At 34.5% G+C, this 25,181-nt stretch overlaps 1 protein-coding gene across 1 annotated transcript; it reads right to left on the reverse strand.

The window, feature by feature from the left end:
* Window positions 1–4,764: 4,764 nt before the first annotated feature.
* LOC149233073 (acid phosphatase 1-like) lies at window positions 4,765–9,142 on the reverse strand. The gene is made up of 3 exons (XM_089376651.1): window positions 8,624–9,142; window positions 5,782–5,991; window positions 4,765–5,075 (listed from the first exon to the last, which is right to left on the reverse strand). The coding sequence occupies exons 1-3, from the start codon at window positions 9,037–9,039 to the stop codon at window positions 4,898–4,900; spliced, it is 804 nt and encodes a 267-aa protein (XP_089232777.1). The 5' UTR covers window positions 9,040–9,142; the 3' UTR covers window positions 4,765–4,897.
* Between the last annotated feature and the right edge of the window lie 16,039 nt (window positions 9,143–25,181).

The following is a 25,181-nucleotide window of genomic DNA, read 5'->3' on the forward strand; positions in this document are numbered from 1 at the left end:
GAAATTCTTTGAGATTTGTCAAAGACCCTATTAACCCCAAGGACATGAAAGGAGTCTACTAGATCCCATGTTCATGCGAGGTTCCCTACATTGGGGAGACATGACTCTCTATTAAAAAGAGAGTCCAAGAACATACTGGAGACATAAGGCACAATCGATCTCGCTCATCATCCCTTGCAAAGTATGCAAAGAAATATAAGCACCATGTTTGCATTGAGGATGCAAAGGTCATTGCCAAGGTTGATCATTTCCACCATAGGAAGCATAGAGAAGCTATTGAGATCAAGAAACATCCTAGCAATCTCAATAGGGATAATGGGTGGAAATTGAATAAGAGCTAGATTCCAGCTCTTTTATCTTGATTAATCCTTCTTCTTTTTTGAGTAATTTCATATATGTTAATATTATATTTTGTTTTTATTTTTGTATTTTAACTATTGGTTTATTTTTGGAATAGAAATAGGGTTAGTCGATATTATTGACTTGTTTTTATTTGACTCTCGTCAAATTATAAATAAAAATGGTTATTAAAATCAATATTTCATATAAAATTATTAATAAATAAGTTAATATTGTTAATAAATAATAAATAAATTCTTATATGGTTATTATAATAAATAATAATAATATTAATAAATAATTCTATTTCTATTAATCTATTTTATTTATTTAATTATTTATGAAATAGAAATAGGTTTATTTAAATGTTTTAGATTTTTTTTTTGAAGTAAAAATTGGTTATATATAATAATTTAGTATTATTAATAATTAATTTGTTATTTGTTATTATAATAATTAATTTATATATAATAAATTTAATGTTATTAATAAATAATTAAATATCTATTAACAACTACTTTATAATAATGAGTTTTTAATTGAAACTTAAAAAATAAAAATATATTAATTAAAAAACTAATTTCCTAACAGCTAGTTTCTAACGGCTAATTCTGGACTCTCATGCATCCTTGTTATTTATTGATTAGGATTTATAGATTTTTTCACTTTTGTCCTTAGGATGAACCACATTAGCGGGTTCGAAACATCGACCAAATAATACTTATGTGATTAATCCGAAAGACATGCTTACTACATTATGGATCACAAAACCCTAAGATCTAATATTGTCTTATATGTTGATGATTTGATTTTAACTGGTGATGAGAAGTTGGTCAGATCTTGCAAGGAGGGCCTTGCAAGAGTGTTTGAAATGAAGGACATGGGTCTCATGCACTACTTCGTCGGATTGGAAGTATGGCAAGATGATGGGGAATTGTTTGTCTCTTAGGGAAAGTATGCCAACGAAATACTTCAGAGGTTCTGCAATGTACAGTTGCAAACCCATGGAGACACCTCTAGCGACCAACTAGAAGAGGATGTCACTTCAAGTGAGGAAGTGGATGCTACTATTTATAGGTAGTTGGTGGTTTCACTAATGTATATTCTGCACACCCGACCATATATGTGTTGTGAAGTCAACCATCTACACCAAGCTATGGTTAGGCCAACCAAATTATTTGAGAAGGCAACTAAGCATGTCCTACGGTACCTCAGAGGCACTACCCAGTTTGGACTATGATACAAGCAGATAGAGAGAGTAAAGTTGTGTGGTTTCACAAATGCAGATTAGGCGGGAAGTCCTTTAGACCGAAAGAGTACATCATGTGTAATTTTCAATGTTTGGTTCACAGCGGTTTCTTAGTACAACATGAAGCAAAGATCTGTGGCACTCAGCTCGGTAGAAGTAGAATACATGGCTACAAGTTAAGTAGCATGTGAGATGATCTAGATGAGAAAGATACTTGTTGGATTGTTTGGTTAGATGATGGATCCAACAGTGATAATCATAGTTGCATCAATCTCTTTGAAAATCATGTTTTTCACGATCAATCCAAGCATATAGAAATCTAGTCTCACCATTTACGAGATTGTGTGCAAAGGCAGATAATGTTGTTACAGTACATTCCGACAAAGAAATAAGATGCTGACATTTTGAAAAAGGCCTTGTCAAGAAGGAAGTTCAAGTTCCACAGCTACAGGATAGGGGCGGTTGATAATCCCTTTCTTACTGAGAGGGAGTGTTGAAAAATGCAACAAAAAATTCTCAATTTGATTTTGCCTTGATTAAGTTGATAAAATTCGAATTTCCACATCAACAGACAACTTTGATGACGTTAACTCATGTGACATGGCTTGTGTCATCCATTTTACTCAATAAATTCAAGTTGGAGGAGTCAGAGTTCGGATCTACATGTGTGATTGTTAATTTGTAGTAATCAAGGTCAGTTATCTCAGGTTGCTTTCAGTTAAACTAGTTCCAATTGTTGGAGGAACTAATGGACGGTCATTTAAGCAGTGGGACTTCAGTGAAACTCAGTGATCATCTAGTTAACTAATCCATCAACCCAAAATAGCGAGTGCATGCAAAGAATTTGAGTTACCCAGTTGAGGTGGAGATTCCAAGGCAGTGTAACATCAGTTGTAGACTAGTCTTGAGTGTACAGGTGTTGCGTCCAGTCAAATGATCAGCCTAAGGAATTGCACAATTCAATTAAAGGAATTTCCTTAATAATAAGGGTTAAGTCCTCAAGGAATAGTGCCAGGAAATAGGAGCTCAAGCCGAGGCAAAAAATTAACCAAGTCTGGATCAAAGTCCTCCAGTGAGCAGAGAGATAGTTTATGCACTTGCAAAGTGTGTTCAGTTGAGCAAAGCAATTGTAATACATCTCTATTCATTTGATTAATGCAAGAAGGAATTGGGGTTTGTAGCAGATTGCTTTCCCCAGATAAAAATACTTGTGGCATGTGTATTATTTCTTCTTGCATGTCTAAGATTTTTGTTCTAAATTGTGAATTAATGTCCGCAAAGCAGTAGAGTAGGTTTGTATCTTGTGATTTTGATTAAAATTTCATGAGAAGTTGCAAATCTATCACTTGATTTGTACAGTAACATCAACTACACTAGAAGGGAATCCCCTTATAGTTTAATTTTTTCCCATAGATATTGTTCCCACATTGAATGACAATGGAATTTGCTAAACAATTATATAATTTCACACCCACTAAAAATATGAGACACACCCATATACCTTGATATTTGGTAAGAAGTGACATGTTTGTTTCATAAAAGAATTTGAGAGCATTTAGGATTCTAGGGATAGAATGTGTGTTTCTTCATACCTTTCATTAGTAGAATGATCATGATTATCATTGTGAAGGGAGCACCAATGAGTTTCCATTTGGATTCATCATTACGCAGATCACTATCCTCAACGAATCCAAAAAACCAGAGGAGGACTTGCACTAGCCAAGGAATGTGTGAAAAATTTTCCTCGTGTTGATCTCAACCCAAGACCCTGGCTCTAGCACGAAGGGGGCCTCCCCCTTGGCCATATATGGAGGGCACTCTCCTATCCTGTTAATGATTTGGTTCAGAATGTTTAGGGTGTCATCTTTGAAGGGCTCGACGAGAGGACACTTGAAATCGCCCCATAAAAAAATGAGGTAGCCAAGATCAGTCAACATTCTAAGGGGTCATTTAAGTAATCAATAATACCCTTTGCCATTTGGATAGCTTTGACATGGTTGGACTGTAGATATGATGTAAGGGACAATTGGCAGTTAAATTGATTAGAGGATAAGTAAATAATTTTTGTTGTCATCACTAGCCAAGTTAAATTGATTGGTAGATAAGTAAATAATTTTTTCTGTCATTGTTTGATCACTTAAATTGATTAGTGGATAAGTAAAATAATTTTAGCTGTTTAATTATATATTTCAAATGTGGAATAATTTTTACTTGGCCTATGTAATTAGGTTATCTATTTTTTTTAGATTGTATAAGTTTATTGATTAAATTGTATTTTTGAATATATAAATGGATTCAACGCGCTGTAAGTGCCTTGGACACTCGGAGCTTGCAAATCTCATAGATGATTGTAACATTTTAACAAAATATGCTTAAAAATAGCTGATATTTACTAAAAAAATCACTAAAAATTATTTCTACTACAATTGTTGATATTTAAAGTTAAATATTTGAATAGACCATCTTCCCAATTCATTTGTTATTTAGTAATTAGTTATTTGATAAATTTATATAGTAATTTTATATTAAATAAATGTGAAAAATAAACATAAATTCAAAAATGCAAAATTACTGATATTTGAAATTTCATAATTCATATAAAAAACAATGAAAATATGACATCTTTTATCTATTATCATAAAATGAAAACTTAAATTTGACACCTATAAATGATTATGACACATTAAAATATATATTATAATATTATTTAAATTTTTAAATTGAATAAATTTATTTATCAATAAAAAAATTCATTTTATATTAAAAATTTGATAAAATTTTTGTTTTTTAGATAATTTCGGCAAAATCACATAAAAAAATCATTTATCAACGCGTTTAGAACCAACCAAAGGTTTGGAAACCCATCGACAAATAATTTTTTAAGTGATTTTGCCTAAATTATCTCACAAACATGTTATGATCACAGAAATCTCAACTTTATAATAACTTTTCTCTCTATATATATATATATATATATATATATATATATATATATATATATATATATATATATATATACCCCCTAAAACTTTACTCTTAACCAAAAAAAAATTATACACTTTTTAACTCACTGGATAATAATGCAGCTGAAAGGATCGACCTGACACTGGCTACCCAAGAGGCAGATTGATCAGATCCATGTTTAAAAATGAAGGAATACAGAACTGATTCAAAACTGAATAAATACAGGACTGTTTTCAAATATCAATAAAGGAATTATTCATTATATCCATTATTCAAAGGCCAGGAGAAAATACAAAAATTGGAAGAAAAAAAATGGATTCCGATGGCTTGAGCTCTGATAAATACTCATACAGAGTAATACATGGTATTTGGGAGTTTGAAGGTTCGATAACCCGCTGAAGCACCAAGCACATCGTTCCATTGATCGCCTGTGTTACCTATGATGCGATAGCCCCCCTTCACCACCTGCTCCCTCCTCTCCAATTTATATGTCGCATAAGCTTTCCCGTTCTCGTTCTCCCCTCTGTTACGCAAAATTAACAAATTTATATGAATAATAAAAACTAATAATAAACTAAGAATCTAAATACACTTTCACAATTTACAATTTTAAAATTCTGTCACATAGAATTAACAAATTTATATAAACAATAAAGAATAGTGATAAAAAAAAATACTATCTATAAAACTCTGAATCACAAGAAATCGGGCAAGAAAAGAAAAATTCTCAAGACAAGCAGGGAAACCCTGGCCAACAGCAAAAGAGTGAACCCGACAACCCCTCAAGCATCAACAGTTATGAGGATTCAAATACCACACAAAATAAATCTTCATTTAACAGCAAAGCAGATCTCTTAGACCAAACTTCTTCTCAGACTATCTTCAAAATGAGGAACACAATAGATCTCAAAGCTAAGACACCAATGTCCCAAGAACCAGAAGAGATGAAGGAGATGCAAGATAAAGAAAGTTGGAAGACCGTAGAGAAAAAAAAAAAGCTACAGCACCAACCTCGCCAAGAAAGACGAGGAGCCAGACAATTAGAAACTAAGAAAATTATGGATCCGATAGACCAATTTGGTGTCAGTGGACATTAACCACCACCACCACCATCATCATCATCGTCAAAAACCAACATAAATCAATTTTAAATACAAATTAAAACCAATATAGTAAACTCGCACAGATCTACAATTCATTGCATAATTAATTAATATGCTCCTGCTTACCTCATAATCAGATCCGTCCATCCCATATATCCAGCTTGCACCAGATTCTGCACTGTGGCATCCCTCAAGGATTCGCTCCTGCCCGTGATGATGAAGATCTTGACCCCTCTCAGTTTCACCTCGTTGTAAAGAAGCAACAATGGTTCCAGAGCAGGAGCCTTCATCTCCTCCATCCATTTTTCTAACGATGCTCTATCAATATTCTCTCCCCTGTTCACAAATTCAACAAGGTCATGCTCTCTTCCCTCCTAACAAATTCAATAATATTACCGTGAACTAAATCCACAATAAATTATAACAGTCATTATCTTTGAAATCACATTTCTTAAAGAATTTCACTGTGAAAAACCATCTCTTCCCCGCTAACAAGAAGATCACCAATCACTAAATTCAAATCATTATCTTTAAAATCATAATTTTAAAAGAATTTCACAGCAATATTTATATTTTTAATTTTTTTTAAATTATACATAAAAAGAATTTAGATGAGGCTTAGCCACTCTAGTCTACCTACAATGATGCTATCACCAAAATTATAAATTTTTTATTTTTAAAAAAATTATATTTATAAGTTGAGTTTAGGTTATATATTGATATAGATACAATCTATCCATAGTGAAATGTTATTAATAAAATTGTGTAAAATTAGATTAAAAAAAAACAATTATTGACATTTATAAAATTTTAACTGAAAGATTTTCAGACATATAAAAAGTGAGTGATTTGAGCTATTTAATAATAGCTAATGATTTTCTCTCTTTGTTTTTTTTAAGAAATGGACAGCTCCTGAAAAACTGATTTAACCAACATTCTTCAAAAGTTTGGACTAGAGCAATCAAGAACAACCCAAACCCAAAACCCAAACCTTGCAGCAGAACAACCTTTTATTAAGAGTTTGAAAATTCCAGCTAAAAACTTTCCCAAAAACCCCTAAAATCCAAAATCCAAATATATTTACAATAGATTCCTTTCTTAACTTTTTCTTTTTGCTTGACCTTTCATCTTTTTCCCAAAAAAAAATACCGTTTGTCTTTTTTTATAACTTAGGGATGCAATATTAAATTAAGTTAGAAAGATAAAATTAAAATAAATCTAATCTAATTAATAAAATAATAATAAACTATTTTCACTTAATTGAATTCACTGAATAAGTAACTTTCAGACTGGATTTTTAAAAGTTGATGAAAAATATTAATCATTATGTTTGGAATCACGATTCAATCTAATTAATATAGAATTAAAATAAATATACACTATTCACTTAATCGTATTCACTGAATAATTAACTTTCAGACTGGGAATTTTTTTTAAAGCTGATAGGAAATAATAATCATTAGGTTTGGTATCACAATTCTTACAAGACTTTCACATAAACTTGAGCCATAATTCATGGTTGGTGCATTGTGACACAATAGTGGATGGGTTTTGCCCATCCTCAATGGATCCAAATTCTCCCAAACTCCATCAAAGTTGGGCATCGATCAAACCAGACTGGACCAAACTCCATCAAAGTTGGGCATCGATCAAACCAGACTGGATTTTTTTAAAGCTGATAACAAATAATAATCAGTAGGTTTGATATCACAATTTTTACAAGATTTTCACATAAATTTTAGACACAATTCATGTTTGTTGCATTGTGCAACTATATATTGGATGGGTTTTCTCATTTTCCAATGGATCCAAATTCTCTGAAACTCCATAATTTCTTGTGACATCTGATTACCAAAGTTGGGCATCCATCAAACTTTAATTTCCTATAACATTATATTTAAATTTGATTCCTTACTTTGTCAAATGGACTCAGATCTTTCCAAAAATACATTAAAATTTAACATCCAAATTGATTTCCTGTCACCAAATCTAGATAGCAGAGCTTGATAGTAGAATTCAACATCCAAATTGATTTCCTGTCACCAAATCTAGATAGCAGAACACGCGATACTACAATGGGAAGAAGATTGTACTTTACAAGAAACTATCACAAAAAATCTGAACACACTGTGTAAAGGTTTGTAATTAACCTGAAGTATTACAAAACTCTCCGGAGATCTATTAGTTTATGAGGTTGATTTTTAAAGGTATGATTGTTAGTCCAATATCAATTGATCTTGGGTTAAGATTCTACTATTATGTGAAGGTTTACATTATACCAAAATCTCAATTAACATACATTAATAAACTACTACAATCATAATTAAGATACATTAATAAATTTTTAAATTTATAACATTATATTGAGTGGGTTATTTTTAGAGTTATTAAAATTTTTATTTTAGTTGATATGAGTAAAATTTCAATTTTGATGACTAATGGACAAAATTACATATCATATTAAGTTATAGAATGAGCCTTTTTACTCAACCAGTTCAATTTTGCTGAAACAAAAGTCTGATATTACTAAAGAAAAAATTTGCTTTTACACCAAACCCAAATTCAAAGACACCAATAAAGTTTAGAACCAGTAACATCATCTGCATCATCTTGAGTGGACAGCTGATCCAGGTTCCTTAAAGTGATACTTAATCCAGCGTTTTTATGTGGTACTTTATCAAATAATTTAATATAATTGCAGATTTCTAAAATATCTCGGAATCCATAATCTCAGCAATTAGATTCTGAAATATTCCTAAAATCTGCAATCTAATCTAATTCCAAACTCTTAATACTCTGCAATCTAATCTAATTCCAAACTCTTAATCCAACCCAGAATGAAAATAATAAAATAAATATGAAATGAAAATATAATAAATCTAATCTCATTCCAAACTCTTAATCCAACCCAGAATGAAAATAATAAAATAAATATGAAATGAAAATATAACAAGGGCAAGGATTTTACCCAAATCTGTGTTCTTTGAAATAGGGTACACTGGAGAGTAGGGTGTCATCTACATCGAAGATCCAGGCATCCATTCCATCGCCCGCCAAATCTAAGCTGTTTAGGTACAGCAAGCTCTGTTCAACAGCTCTCTCCAAATCTACTCGGTACTGAGTAGAAGTCATATATTTGCCGATGTACTGAACGCATTCTCCTGGAACGACATTGAAATTCCTAATATTATTCAGCTCCACGTTCATTCTCCAGCTCTCGCAGTAGTTCTTGAGGCTGATCTTATGATTCCTGAGATTCAGAATGTCCCATTTCTGCAAGTCCTTGTTTGGCAAGCCCAGGGCACTTTCTGTGCTGATCACGAGGAGCGGTAGAATAATGTGCAGCAACAATCCATATCTACATCTACTCGCATGGGCCTCCATTGTTGTATGAGAATATGATTTCAGGAGGCACAGTGGCACATGAACCAGCGCACCAGGAGGAACAGACAGGGGGACTCAAAGGCCTCTAAGTATTTGACATATGATTGATGGGAATGCTTATCTATGGCTCGCAAAAGGTGACAGCACCATGTGGGCTGAACTCGTACTGATCTGGATATTATTCGCTATTCACGATGGGATCACATGTGAGTGTCATTGGTAAATTGATTCCAATTTCTATGTTTAATATGACGTGACAGCACTCAGAGATCACATGTTAGTGTCATTGGTAAATTAATCCCAATTTCTATGTGGAATATAACGTACAGATGACCAGACATAAATTTATATTTTTTTATTATTGGTCACACTATCTTACGTACGAAAGTATCAGATTATTTTGAAGTTAGCCAGCTTTATTAATTTTAATTTTATAGAGGTAAGATGTATATTTAGGCCGTGTTTTATAGTTTAGTGGAGAGATGTTTTAATGTTGTTTGATATAATACTGGTCCTATCAAACAATCAAAAATGGAAAGATATGTAACTAATATTTAAATAAAAATAAATAATATTAACTGTAAATATGTTTTAATTTATGTCTAAAAATTTTCAGTACATTGATTGGCCCCATAACTATCCATAAATAGTATCTTAATATTTAAGAGTACAAATCATATTGATCCAATTAGAAAACAGATAAAACCATAAATTATTCCAAAATGGTCTATTCCAAAAGTACAAAGTAGTAATCACTTGAACCCTCACTCATCATAATGTAGTCCAAATAAATAGAAGTCCTCTAACCAGGCGGAGGAATTGCCGGCCAAAAATGACCGAAATCCGAACAAAAAATTTCAAAAAATCTTGTAAAGGCACTATTTGAATTGTGTTTTTGATGGTGGAAATGGATTCGGCACCATCAAAAACATCTAGAGCACCTAAATTTTTTAAGTTTAACAACTATAACTTGGATTTACAAAAATCCTTGCCGGATTTTCTCTAAATATGACTGGAATTTCCATAACTTTCCGGGCAATTCCTCCGGCTAGTTAGACTACTGCATATACATCCATACATTCACATAATAAAATTGAATGTATGTCAGCCATAACTGCTATGTTGTTCAACTCAATAATATTTAAACCTGCTCTATTAATAAATGACACCCAACCCATTCTATTTCTCATTAAAACAAATCAAAGCACATGTTCAATAAATGACACCCAACCCAATAACTTCAATAAATAACATCGAATCCATTCTATTTATCATTAAAACAGATTAAAGCACATGGATCAACAAATTACAAATTCACAACCATTGGATCACATCCAATTAATCCAGATCACACATTCAAAATGAAGCCATTGCAATCCATGTCCATCCTTACCACCAATTACATTCAAGTGAAAAAAAACTATAAAAGAAGTTCAACCACTAATGAAGTTACATGTTATGCATTCAAACTATTCACTAACCTTGGAGACAAACCATCATAGAACATTTGACAGTGTATTCAGGTTAGTTCTATTTTCATTTCTCACATTTTTTTATTTCAGTTCTTACAGTTTCATTTTCATGAAAAATATATATTTTTTCTATTTTTCTATATTTTAAAGTTGATTGGGAAATATGACATAACCATAATGAAGAGTATTGGCTAGTATTGCTAGCTATAGATGAAAAAGAATAGAACCTATGAGACATTATCTTGAGTTGAATATTTGAATGAAATGTTATGTCTTCCTCATAAAATTCTAAAGTATTACAATTGGAATGAACTTGGTCAATTAATGTGCTCATCATTCCCTTCAATATGTTCTCAAGTTGGTTATGGTAACTCATAATGTGCTCATCATTCCCTTTAATATGTTCTCAGGTTGGTTATGGTAACTCATACCATTACTGTTGGCAGAGGCTAGAATATATGAAAACACCAAGACAAGCCTACAATATTGACACTAGCAATCCTGGATCAAATCTTGCAGGAGAAACTTTTACGCTAAGGTAGTCAATCATCCCTCACACAAAAGATTTTACATAGATAGGAAGACTCGAAAGTCACTCCCTTGACTCTAAGCAACTAAGGTATCTAACAAATGTCTTTTCCTTGTGTATCTTTGCACTCCTTCAATATTTGTCTTCGAACAACTCATCTTTGCAAGACATTTCTAAGTCAATGGAAAATCATATATCCCAATCACATATTTTCTATAATCCACAATACCCATAGGATCTATGTCATCCACATATGCACTAAAAGCATCCTCATTAGAAGAAGCACTCGGGCCTCTCACTCTGACATCACACTGTTGGTGAAGACACTTGGGTGAAGTCTCTCGATGTTGCTCAAGATTGGGAGTAGATCCAACTTCTCCTACCCAACCTATAAATTGACTCATATTGTCAATTTAAGATGCTCATGTAGGCATTTCCACCTACTCCCTTTTTTGTTGATCATGATATAGGTATGTCCCCTTCTCAAACTTGTGTAACTAAGGATCTATCTCATACAACACAACTGTGAATACCATTGAATGATATTCCACACTACTCTTCTTCACCATTGGCATTATCTGAGCTCCATGGACTCTAATGATAAAAAGTTTATCCTTCTCCAACAAAGGAAATGTTTGTATTGTCCTCATAAAATCCAAACCCAAAATCATCGCATAATCCTCCAATAGTATAACTCTCAAATACATTCTACCAAACACATGAGCCCACTCCCATCAATGCATCCTTGAGAATACCAAATGTTGACCTCATCTTAGAGTTCATTACTGTGTAGGCAAACATCATTCCCTTCAATATGTTCTTAGGTTGGTTATGGTAACTCAAACCATTGTTGTTGGTAGAGGCTAGAATATATGAAAACACCAAGACAAGCCTACAATATTGACACTAGCAATCCCGGATCAAATCTTACAGGAGAAACTTCTACTATAATGGAAGTTTCTTATTACTCAAAATTTCATTTCAACTTGAAAGCAACATAAGGCAACCACTACTTGAACTACATGATCCTCCAACGGTATAACTCTCAAATACATCCTGCTAAACCATGAGCCCACTGTCATCAGTGCATCCTTGAGAATACCAAATGTTGACCTCATCTTAGAGTTCATTACTTTGTATGCAAACATCATTCCCTTCAATATGTTATTAGGTTGGTTACGGTAACTCAAACCATTATTGTTGGCAGAGGCTAGAATATATGAAAACACCAAGAGAAGCCTGCAATATTGACACTAGCATTCTTAGATCAAATCTTGCAGGAGAAACTTCTACTACAATGGAAGTTTCTTATTACTCAAAAGTTCTTTTCAACTTGAAAGCAACATAAGGCAAACACTACTTGAACTACATGATCCTCCAATAGTATAACTCTCAAATACATCCTACCAAACACATGAGCCCACTCCCATCAGTGCATCCTTGAGAATGCCAAATGTTGACTTCATCTTAGAGTTCATTACTTTGTAGGCAAACAACCAGTCCCTTCAATATGTTCTCAGGTTGGTTATGGTAGTGCAGGCCATTGTTGTTGGCAGAGGCTAGAATATATGAAAACACCAAGACAAGCCTGCAATATTGACACTAGCAATCCTGGATCAAATCTTGTAGGAGAAACTTCTACTACAATGGAAGTTTCTTATTACTCAAAAGTTCTTTTCAACTTGAAAGCAACATAAGGCAAACACTACTTGAACTACATGATTGAAAATGCAAGTCCACTTGGTGAGACAATGTGGGCCATGAATGAATTCAATTACGATAACAAACATGAGTCTAAAAAAATTAATTCAAACAACAGTAACTACCAGATCTTCTCATAGTACCAGAAGAAGGTGGAAACCGACAGTAGTTTTCTAAGTACAAATACAGTCATGGTCTTTTAAGTGTAAAACAAGTTATCAAAACAACAATCACTGATAATTTTGAAGACATACAACAAAACGATTCTATAGATTTGATTTTTCAAAGATACTAACATACATGTTGATAATTGCCTGTAGTAAAGCAGAAGTATTTTTGCCTTGCATGAAAGCATAATTTACAAATATTCTTAACTAAATGCATGCAATAATTCTGCAGGTTGTTTCATCTATGGCAAGAGTTATTTATGTTGCTTGTATAAGGAGAAGTGGAAGGAGAGTGACAACAGGTGCCCAGCTGCAATTCCCATAGTCAAATGAAGACATGACACGTGATGTCAATGTCAACAATGCCCCAATGAATGTTGTTGAGGATGACCATGCGACTGAAGCTGATGTTGTCACACCATCACCCACAAAGCCACCGTCAATAATAGTCCAAGGGGAAAGTTCAACCAAAAAAAAGAAATGTTAGTTGCAATTGATGACATAGAGTTTAATGGATACTCAGTTCGGACATCTGCAAAAAAACATGGTATTCCTCCCTCATCAATACATTACTGGATAAACGGACTGACTCATACAAAACGTAGAGGGCCTATTATAGTTATGACTAACAAGGAGGAGGCCGAGGTGGTTGAGTGGTGTAAAGAGATGGCCCAATTGGGACATGGGCTATAGTTGATACAACTCAAATCCACAGTTTCTCAAATCTATCAGGAGAGGCCAAACCCATTCAAAGATGGGTTTCCTAGTAAATCATGGTGGTTTGGGTTTAATAAAAGGCATCCAGACCTTGTATTGTGTACAACTGAGGGCCTTGACAGAGATAGAGTATTAAATTTGTGCCCTACAGTTATGTAGAAGTTCTATGACACTCTTTCTAGTGCCCACGATAAACATTCCTATGGAGCAGACCATATATGGAACTGTGGTGAAACAAGTTTACAGGCAAGGAGGAACTATGGCATGTGGGTAATTGCCAAGAGAGGTAGCCGAAATGTGCCAAAGATTTTGCCTAAGAGCAGGGAGTGGATAACTATTTTATGTTGTGTCAATGCAATTAGTACTTCAATCCCAGGATTTTATCTATTCAAAGGTAAAAATCAACTGAAAAACTATATATAGAACTGTGAACCAGGTGCATGCATGGCTACCATGCATCAGTAACAGGTGGCGTCTCACTTAATAACAAACACCTATTGATGTTAGATGTCCATGGGAGCCACATGGCTGTATAAACAATTGAGGAAGCAAACAATTTAGGCGTCAACCTATTGACATTGCCTGCTCATACCACTCACAGATTGCAACCCCTTGATGTTAGTGTGTTTGGCCCTTTCAAGAACTATTTCAGGTCAGAGCGTGTTGCATGGATGGCAAAGAATCCAGGGGTTGAGGTGAAATGGTTTGAGCTAGCAGAGCTTGCAAGTAAAGCTTTTAAAAGGGCTCTGACACCATCAAATATCAAGGTTGGCTTTAGGAAGACAAGAATCTGGCCACTAAATTATGATGCTCTTATGCATGATACTGGTTGTAGCCAGGCGTTTCATGTGGATAGTTAGTGTTGTAGAATCCATTGTTATTTAAGTTTTATTTTCAGTTTTATCACAAAATGAAAGAAAAATAAAAAAATATGAAAGAAAAACAAAAATATTATGTTATAACGGAAATAAAAAGAAATGTGAAGATATGAAAGAAATGGTTAATTTTATATTATTAATGGCTTTTGAAAGTGATAAACCCGCGAGAAGATCTAGGTCGTCTGATCAACAGGCCACAGATCCAACGACAAACGCATGGGTAACTAGAACGAAGTTTATTTCAGAAATCGGATGCAATGTTGTATGAATTACAGTTTAATTCATTGAATTCCAAGCCAATCGTAGCCGTTCATTGAAAGATATGGGATCCGATGGATATCGGATGGAAAAGTAATCGGGTTTTATCTTTAAAATCAGACCCGATAGATCATTAACTCGCAGTTTTTATTTCCTATCGGGTCCGTATGGGATTCAAAGGGGCATTGAAAAAGCGGACTCGATAAGGTTTAGTTCAAACTGTTTTAAAGTTTCGTGAGTTCCAAGGGATCGGACCGTCCATTGAAGGGGTGATCGGACGGTGATCGTGTACAGCTCAGGCGGAAGCGACATGTTTATGAACCAAAGTGTTAATTATTTTGAGTTCCGTGGTAACCGAAGGTTTTCCATTGTCTAAAGGTCATGCAAGTTCAAGAGGCGCGATCAAGCGATAGCTTGATAAGTACGTTGGGATGTGCTGTGGGGAAGCAATGAGAGCGAAGATTAATTAAAGCTCAACCCCCGTAGTTGACTGTGACGTTAGCATGGTTGACCCCAATGTGTGGCCTGAAATCACTTTGGGGGTTCAACCTCGTTGAAGCTCCCGTACATTCTTTACCCCCGCGGTGAGCTCCAAATCTTTCCGCCCCATGTCGCTCATTCCACATCTTCCATCGCTCTCATCTGTTAATTTCCCACGTCACCAACCAAACACCATGACTAAGCAAGTAAGTTCTTCCTCAATCATTCATACCCCATTAATGGATGATAGAGCAACACAAAGATACATCAGCGTAACCACAGGTTCAAGCTATAGATTCTAACAGCGAGCAACAATCTCCCATCATTCTCTAATTTCTATTACTTCTTATTATCTTGTTTTCTTGAAATGAATGAGGTGTTTTTACCCTTAAATGTATTATTTTGTAATGATTTTTACTTCAAAGCAATAAGAGGATAGTTAGGTAGTTTGACAGTTTTGGGTGGTTATTAACTATCCTATGATGTATAAAGAGGCAAGATTATAGGAAAAAAAGGGTTCAAAACTTTGGAGAACCGGAAGACCAGGCCACTGTATTCCTGATACAACTATTGATTAATGAAAGAATTAGAAGCTTTCTATACATTGTTGGGTAGATTTTGTGACTTCTCTTATGTGTCATCATATGCTTTCTTCCTTTAAGTATGGTAATGAATCTATAGGTCTTTATTTTCTTATGTAAATGAAGTTAAAATCCCTTAAAAGAGCGCTCCTATACTTGAAGTTCTTGCTTCTACAATTCTTCTAAGTTACAGATAGTAGTTTCTGTGTAAGACAGCATAATATCTTTAACTTCTCCAAGTGTCACAGATAATAGATTATGTGTAGAACAGCATACTGTCTCTGACTTCTTCAAGATTTTTCCATTCATCATTTACATTCAGCAATCAAATGGCATTATGATATTTTCATGTCACCTAAGTATTGAGGGTTAAAAACCAAGTCTCCTAGGGCCTTCATTTGAGAATACAACATACAATTAAGTGACAACTAAGTGACATAAACAATAAACATTAATGTCTTAAGCACAATTTCTACACAGCCAGGAAATTGGTTTCTTAAGGTACAACATTAATTGGCATCGTTTCCGAGGAGAGAATACAAGAACACTTTTCCCTGGGTTTATTAAGTTTGAAGTTGATTCTTGAGGGTGACAAGTTTTAACAGTTGTTTGTAGATTCACACCTATGATCTTCACTTTGGAGTTTTCTTTTCTAGGATTTAATGGCTATCCCTGCATTCTTAGCCAATAAATTTGACCCATTAGATTTTACTGCGATCACCGACTATCCTCATCATATGCCTACATTTCATGAGTGGAATGAGTATCTTCCAAGATTCAATGGAAATGAATATGAAGATCCAGTTCAGCACCTCCTAGAGTTTCATGAATGCATGGAGCAGCAGAGTATCATTCATGAAGATGTGAAGATGAAGTTGTTTATGTTTTCTTTGGACCAAGAAGCTAGGGTTTGGTACAAGTCTCTGCCTCATTCAAGCATTTCGTCTTTGAAAGATTTCCATTTAGTGTTCAATTCTTTTTATAGAACTTCTTATGCACACAAGTTTCTTTTTGAATGTTGTTGTGAATATTATGATTCTAAAGAAACTTTAAAAGCTCATGATAATTCTACTGAAGAAACTAATGATCATGTTGATAATATATCAAGCATTTAGAGAGGTTATAGCCAAATTAATTATGAGCAAGTCTCTGAAAGCAAAGAACTATCATTTTCTCAAAATGATGCGGAAAGTTAAAAAACAACTCTTCTTCAATAATCTCATAAGCAGAGAATTTGTTGACCCTGTTCCAAGCAAATCAAGAGAGCATTAAAATGGAGAAAAGTTCAAACATGCATCAAGAATTTCTTCCCAGCAGTCGAGAAGAGGGAGAAATAATTAAGTTGCAAATAAATCCCCAGAGATCTTATTTTGTTAAATTTGATGGTCCTCCTATTTATAACAAAAATGGTTCAGATGAGGAACAGGATGAAGGTCTTCGAGTTCATCAATTGGGTGTTGGACAGAGAAGATTACCAGCAAGTGGGAAATGTTGGACAACAATATGTTGAGCCATTTATCATAGTAAAAGAGGCTATCTTATGTAAAAAGAAAGCTGATAAAGAGATTATTTATCATTGCATTGAAGAACACAATGATGCCCATGGATCAGAGGTAAACAATCTATTTGAAGTTGGCCATATGTCATATAGTGATGTGAAAATTTTCTTTTATTTCCTGAGGTCATAATTACAAATTATTTTCAATCAAAGCTCAAAGATGAAAAGTGGAGACATAAAAGTGACATAGATCATTTTCTTAAAGATGTTGTTGATTGTTTTATTGAGCATATTATCCCAATAGAAGGTTTATTCGAGCAAGAACCTTCATACATAGAGATTTTTTCTTTTGGAGTTGATCAAGACCATATTTTTTCTTATACTTTTGAAGATCTTGTGGCAGATTACATGGAGAAATTTATTAGCAGCCTACACATACCATTTTGTGGATATATTCCTAATTTTTGTTGTGTGTTGCCCTTATGCATAGTTTATTTTCCATTCAAGATGAATTTTATTTTCAAAATTCACTGGCAGAATGGTTCTAGATCAGGCACTCAAATGCTAACCTGGTACCATTGGAATATTGACTTCACCTGATTGAGATCAGTCATGTACATAGGTAGGAACCTGTACATAAATAAGCTCAGGTGTTGAGAATTTGGTTTCCAGTTGCAGTTTTTCAGTTTAATTTTAGCTCATAAATAAGGGTGATTGTCCCAGTTAGAAACCGGTTTACAAAGGTTTCAGATTTCAAGAATGTCAGGTTTTAGTCTTTCAAATTTCAGGGTTTTCAGAATTTCGGACTCCATGCCAAACTAAGGCTACTGCTCTACGATTCTCAGCACTTTGCTATCAAAGCACAAGCATCCTATCATTGTAGATATTGGAGTGAATTCAGTGTACAAATGCCATATAATTTGAATTGGTTAAGCAATATATGACTCCATGCCCGAGGTGAAGGCACTGATCTGCGGTTCTTAGTGCTTCTGTGGCAAAAGCACTATCCCCAGGTGGAGCCAAATGTTGTAGCATCCATTGTTATTTAAGTTTTATTTTCAGTTTTATCACAAAATGAAAGAAAAATAAAAAAAATATGAAAGAAAAACCAATATTATGTTATAACGGAAATAAAAAGAAATGCAAAGATTTGAAAGAAATGGTTGATTTTATATTATTAATGTCTTTTGAAAGTGATAAACCTGCGAGAAGATATGTTTTGTCTTATCAACAGGCCACAGATCTGACGACAATCGCATGGGTAACTAGAACGAAGTTTATTTCGGAAATCAGATGCAATGCTGTATGAATTACAGTTTAATTCATTGAAGTCTGGGCCAATCGCAGTCGTTCATTGAAAGAGACGGGATCCGACGGATATTGGGTGGAAAAGTAATCGGGTTTTATCTTTAAAAATTGGACCCGATAGATCATTAAATCACAGTTTTTATTTCATATCGGGTCTGTATGGGAGTCAAAGGGGCATTGAAAAAGCGGACTCGATAAGGTTTCGTTCAAACAGGTTTAAAGCTTCATGAGTTCCGAGGGATCAGACCATCCATTGAAGGGGTGATCGGACGATGATCACGTATAGCCCAGGCGGACACGACATGTTTATGAACCAGAATGTTAATTCTTTTGAGTTCCGTGGTAACCGAAGGTTTTCCATTGTCTAAAGGTCATGCAGGTTCAAGAGGCGCGATCAAGTGATAGCTTGATAAGTACGTTGAGGTGTGCTGCAGGGAAGCAATGAGCACGAAGATTAATTAAAGTTCAACCCCCATAGTTGATCGTGACGTTAGCATGGTTGACTGCAATGTGTGGCCTGAAATTACTGCAAGGGTTCAACCTTGTTGAAGCTCCCGTACATTCTTTACCCCCGCGATGAGCTCCCAAAGATTTCCACCCCACGTCACTCATTCTACATCTTCCACTGCTCTCATCTGTTAATTGCCCACGTCACCAACCAGATGCCATGACTAAGCAAGTAAGTTCTTCCTCAATCATTCATACCCCATTAATGGATGATAGAGAAACACAAAGATACATCAGCATAACCACAGGCTCAAGCTATAGATTCTAACAACGAGCGGCAATCTCCCATCATTCTCTGATTTCTATTACTTCTTATTATCTTGTTTTCTTGAAATGAATGAGGTCTTTTTACCCTCAAATGTAATATTTTGTAATGATATTTACTTCAAAGCAGTTAGAGGATAGTTAGGTAGTTTGACAGTTTTGGGTTATTATTAACTATCCTATGATGTATAAAGAGGCAAGATTATAGGAAAAAAAAGTTCAAAACTTTGGAGAACCAAAAGGCTAGGCCACTGTATTCCTGATATAATTGTTGATTAATGAAAGAATCGGAAGTTTTCCATACATTATTGGGTATGATTTTGTGACTTCTCTTATGTGTCATCATATGTTTTCTTCCTTTAAGTATGGTAATGAAGCTGCAATTCTTTATTTTCTTATGTAAATGAAGTTAAAATCCCTTAAAAGAGCGCTCCTATACTTGAAGTTCCTACTTCTGCAATTCTTCTAAGTTACAAATAGTAGTTTCTGTGTAAGACGGCATATTATCTTTAACTTCTCCAAGTGTCATAGATAGTAGATTCTATGTAGAACAGCATATTGTCTCTGACTTCTTCAAGCATTCTTCATTCATCATTTATATTTAGCAATCAAATGGCATTTTGATATTTTCATGTCACCTAAGTATCGAGGGTTAAAAACCAAGTCTCCCAGGGCCTTCATTTGAGAACACAACATACAATTAAGTGACAACTAAGTGACATAAACAATAAACATTAATGTCTTAAGCACAATTTCTACACAACCAGGAAATTGGTTTCTTAAGGTACAACAGTCAGGAAGAACGGCATGTCCAAATAGGTGTTGAAGTGTAAGAAGTAGATGAACAAGATGATGTGGTTGCAGCGGGTAATATGATTACCCTCTCTCAAGGACACTTATATGATGAAGATGATGAAACTATATGTGAAACACAGTATAATCATGAACAAATTTGCAGTAACATGGAGATCGTTCTACCAACTCAAGAACATGAAACTCATGTTGTTGATATTGTTAATGACATTGTTGAACATGTAGTTGACAATGACCAATTGACATTTCCAAGCCAAGTGGCCCCACCATCATGGCTATCAAAAGCCATGATTAATATGAATGAACATAGCATCTCAACAACCAATGAACAAAGCATGAACATGCCCTCACAACTAGTAGAATTGAATAGTGAAATTGTTCATTTTTTTGTGGACAACAGTCAATGGAAGAAGATGAAGCACATAATGAGGCATCAAATGAAGATAATGATATAGTTCAATCAGTTGAAGAATTAAAACAGAAAAAGAAGGATCTAGTCAAGGAGAAGAAGGCAGCAAGGATTGTTGCAGCACAACGTCGAGGAGATGAAAGGCTTGAAAGAGATAAAGCAAGGCAAGTTAAGGACCAACTAAAACAAATGGAAAGACAAGAAAAGGAATCAAAAAAGACACAAAAAATGCTTGAAAAGGGACAAGGGATGATCAATATGGTTGACAATGATGCAAGCATAGCTAATGAAACCAGGATTATTTCAAACTCATTGGACAATACTGCAGATAATACGCCATTATTCCAAGACCTCATAAACATTCAACTGCCTCACTATCAAACTAAGGGTTTACCCACTTGCCTTGTTCCTACTAGAGAAGGTGTCAATTCTATGTATGCTCATTAACACAACCTCCAGGTGCAAATTAGACTCAGTCATATGGCAGCAATCAACCATTTCCTAAGTAGTAGGCCAACCTACCTGTCAAGCAGGTAACTCTGGGTAATCAATTCCTCCACATTATGATGTGGATTTTGGATGGATTGTATCTTTTTCTTGTCACAGAAAGATTTTGGCTTACAACCTAGGTTGTTTTATTTCATACTATTTGCGGCATTGTAACCAAAATCCATTTTAGAAGGAACATCTATAGTCTATTATAATGTAGAAATCTTACTTGAGAATGCAAATGGGATTTTCTGTTATGCCTCTACACACCAAATGATTTACAATACATTTATAACTGAGTTGTAAATATGATGACAAACGAGTGAATAATGAAATCTTGAACAAGTTACTTATTTTAATATGAAAATTCCATAAAACAGTGAACAACAAAAGTACATAGCTATTAGTTTCATATTCACAAAGAACCTAACATTCCATACATCAACAAATATGTCAAAGAACCTAAAATTCCATACATCAACAAATATGGAGACATAGCAATAAAGAAGCTCCTCAATATGGCAAGTTACAAAAGGACAACTTACTTCCAATTAAAACATAATACAAATGGGTAATGCACTCTCGGCATTGAATTTCCCTTGTAACCCAATTTACTTCGAATCCAAACACAATGTAAAGTTGCTCTTACAAATCAATTTACCTCCAATTCTTCCAACAATGGACATTGAATGACTCTTATAAATGAATATACAATGAAAATGGGTTGGTAGACCAACCCACCATTGGCATCAGTTTAGCTTTTTAAATCAATGCACTTCCAATTAAAACACAATACAAATGGGCAATGCACTCTCGGCATTGAATTTCCCTTATAAGCCAACATTCAGTACATCAACAAATATGGAAACGGAGAAATAAAGAAGTTCCTCAAGATGGAAATTTACAAAAGGACAATTTAGATCCATCTGATATCAACTCAATAAGACAACAAACTAAATCTGACCAAAACCAAAACCATTCCCAAAATGACATAAAATCTAGATTTCTCCACAAACCAGATGCCATAAAGGAATGAAACAATAATACACAAGTACATTCATTCCAACCCAAATAACTTTCAACCGTACATTCATTCCAACCCAAACATTAAGTGCAATTACATCTTTTAACTATAAGTGAATCAGAAAATGAATTTCACAGATTAATGCAGTCACTGCATTTAAAGTATTTGCCTAAGAAGTTCAAATGTGAAACCTCTGAACGTGAAATATCTGCATATTATCACATACTCTATTCCACAAAATACATAAATGAATTAAAACACAATGCAAATGGGTTGGTCTTCCCACTATGAGCATCAGAATACCTTTATAAATCAATGTACCTCCAATTAAAACATAATATAAATGGGTAATGCACTCTCGGCATTGAATTTTCCTTGTAACCTAAATTACTTCGAATCTAAATACAATGCAAAGTTTCTCTTACAAATCAATTTACCTCTAATTCTACCAACTATGGACATTGAATGACTCTTATAAATGAATATACAATGCAAATGGGTTGGTAGACCAACCCACAATGAGCAACAGTTTACCCTTTTAAATCAGTGCACTTCCAATTAAAACACAACACAAATAGGAAATGCACTATGGGCATTGAATTTCCCTTATAAACCAACATTCAATACATCAACAAATATGGAGACAGTGCAACAAAGAATCTCCTCAAGATGGCAATTTACAAAAGGACAACTTAGATCCATCTGATATAAACCCAATAAGACAACAGAGTAAATTTGACCAGAACCAAAACCATTTCCAAAATGACATAAAATCCATATTTCTCCACAAACTAGATGCCACAAAGGAATGAAACAACAATACACAAGTACATTCATTCCGACCCAAACATCTTTCAACTGTACATTCATTACAACCCAAACATTAATTGCAATTTCATCTTTTAACAGTAAGTGAATCGGAAAATGAATTTCACAGATTAATGCAATCACTACATTTAAAGTATCTGTCTAAGAAGTTCGAATGTGAAACCTCTGAATGTGAAATCTCTGCATATTATCACAGACTCTATTCCAAACAATATATAAATGAATTAAAACACAATGCAAATGGGTTGCACTGCCCACTATGAGTATCAAAATACCTTTATTTATCAATGTACCTCCAATTAAAACATAATACAAATGGGTAATGCACTCTCAGCATTGAATTTCCCTTGTAACCCAATTTACTTCGAATCCAAACATAATGCAAAGTTGCTCTTACAAATCAATTTACCTCCAATTCTACCAACTATGGACATTGAATGACTCTTATAAATGAATATACAATGCAAAATGGGCTAGTAGACCAGATTTCTATGAGCATTAGTTTATCTTTTTAAATCAATGCACTTTCAATTAAAACGCAATACAAATGGGCAATGCACTCTCGGCATTGAATTTTCCTTATAAACCAACATTCAATACATCAATAAATATGGAGACAGAGCAATAAAGAAGCTCCCCGGGATGGCAATTTACAAAGGACAATTTAGATCCATCTGATATCAACTCAATAAGACAACAAACTAAATCTGACCAGAACCAAAACCATTTCCAAAATGACATAAAATCCAGATTTCTCCAGAAACCAAATGCCACAAGGGAATGAAACAACAATACACAAGTACATTCATTCCAACCCAAAAATTAAGTGAAATTACATCTTTTAACTGTAAGTGAATCTGAAAATGAATTTCACATATTAATGTAGTCACTACATTTAAAGTATTTGTCTAAGAAGTTCAAATGTGAAATCTCTGCATATTATCACAGACTCTATTCCAAACAATACATAAATGAATTAAAACACAATGCAAATTGGTTGGGTTGTAAAGGAATTGTAGAGCGCAAGAAATTATGTCCCAAATCCAAGTTCACCAACTCCGTCAAGCCGAAAAACTTTGGGTAAATCGAACCTGAGAAACAAGAAATGATCATTGTTCAAGAACAAAGTCTACAATTTGTTGTAGTTAGATAGCTCTGGAGGTATTTTTCCTAAGAGTGAGTTGTAGCTCATGTTGAGAGACACAATGCCCCTCAGCTCTCCTAACTTGGGCGACAATTTACCCTCCAAGCCGTAGGCGGAAAAATTCAATTCCCTCATTGTAATTCCATCTCCAGAGCAGGAAACGCCCATCCATGAACAACGGGAGGGTAACAGGTTCACCAACTTTGTCAAGTAGAAAATCTATGGTTAAATCGAACCCGAGAAACGAGAAATGACTGTTGTTCAAGAACAGAGTCTGCAATCTGCTGCAGTTAGAAAGATCTAGAGGGATTTTTCCTGAGAGCGAGTTGTAGCTCATATCAAGAGACACAATGCCCCTCAGCTCTCCTAACTCGGGCGCCAATTTACCCTCCAAGCCATAGACGAAAAGATTCAATGCCCTCACTGTAATTCCATCTCCATAGCAGAAAATGCCCGTCCATGAATAGGGGGAGGGTAAGGGGAGGGTAACAGAGCAAGCAGAATCGAAAAAAATCATAAGAAAATGCAGAAAACATGCGATAAGAGGTAATTTCCCAGAAAATTCAAGTGTTCAAAAACACAACAGTGCAGCAAGAGAAAAAAGAACAAAAATCCCAACAGCAAGTTTAGGTGTTGAAAAACACAGTGGCTGGTAGGATTTAGAATCCTACCAGATAGATGCAGAAGCCACCACTGTGTCCAAATGTCCCCCAAACCTCGCCAGACCTACAACCAAAACTTGTAAAACATGAAAAAATTAGCAAATGGCAAAAACATACAAACAAATTACAGGCAATTCAAAAAAACACCCATGTATTTAGAAATTTACCTTCATGGACCTCGAACTGGTTAGAATTTCAAACAAGCCACGAGAATGAAACAACGACCAAGGTATCTATAAATCCTCGATGGTGCAGAACGAACAACAACAACGGCATTTGTAAACCCTCGACGATGCAAAGCGTTTAACAACAACATCAGAGTTAAACCCCCCTCAAACAGGTAAAGCAACAAAACCCTAAACCCTGAACAGCAATGGCAGACACAATTAAACGACCACAACATAAACTCTAAA

The sequence above is a fragment of the Pinus tabuliformis genome, chromosome J (assembly GCF_031772625.1).
Source record: "Pinus tabuliformis cultivar Carrire ecotype Pingquan chromosome J, CPIR1, whole genome shotgun sequence".
In the NCBI taxonomy this organism is placed as follows: Eukaryota; Viridiplantae; Streptophyta; class Pinopsida; order Pinales; family Pinaceae; genus Pinus; species Pinus tabuliformis.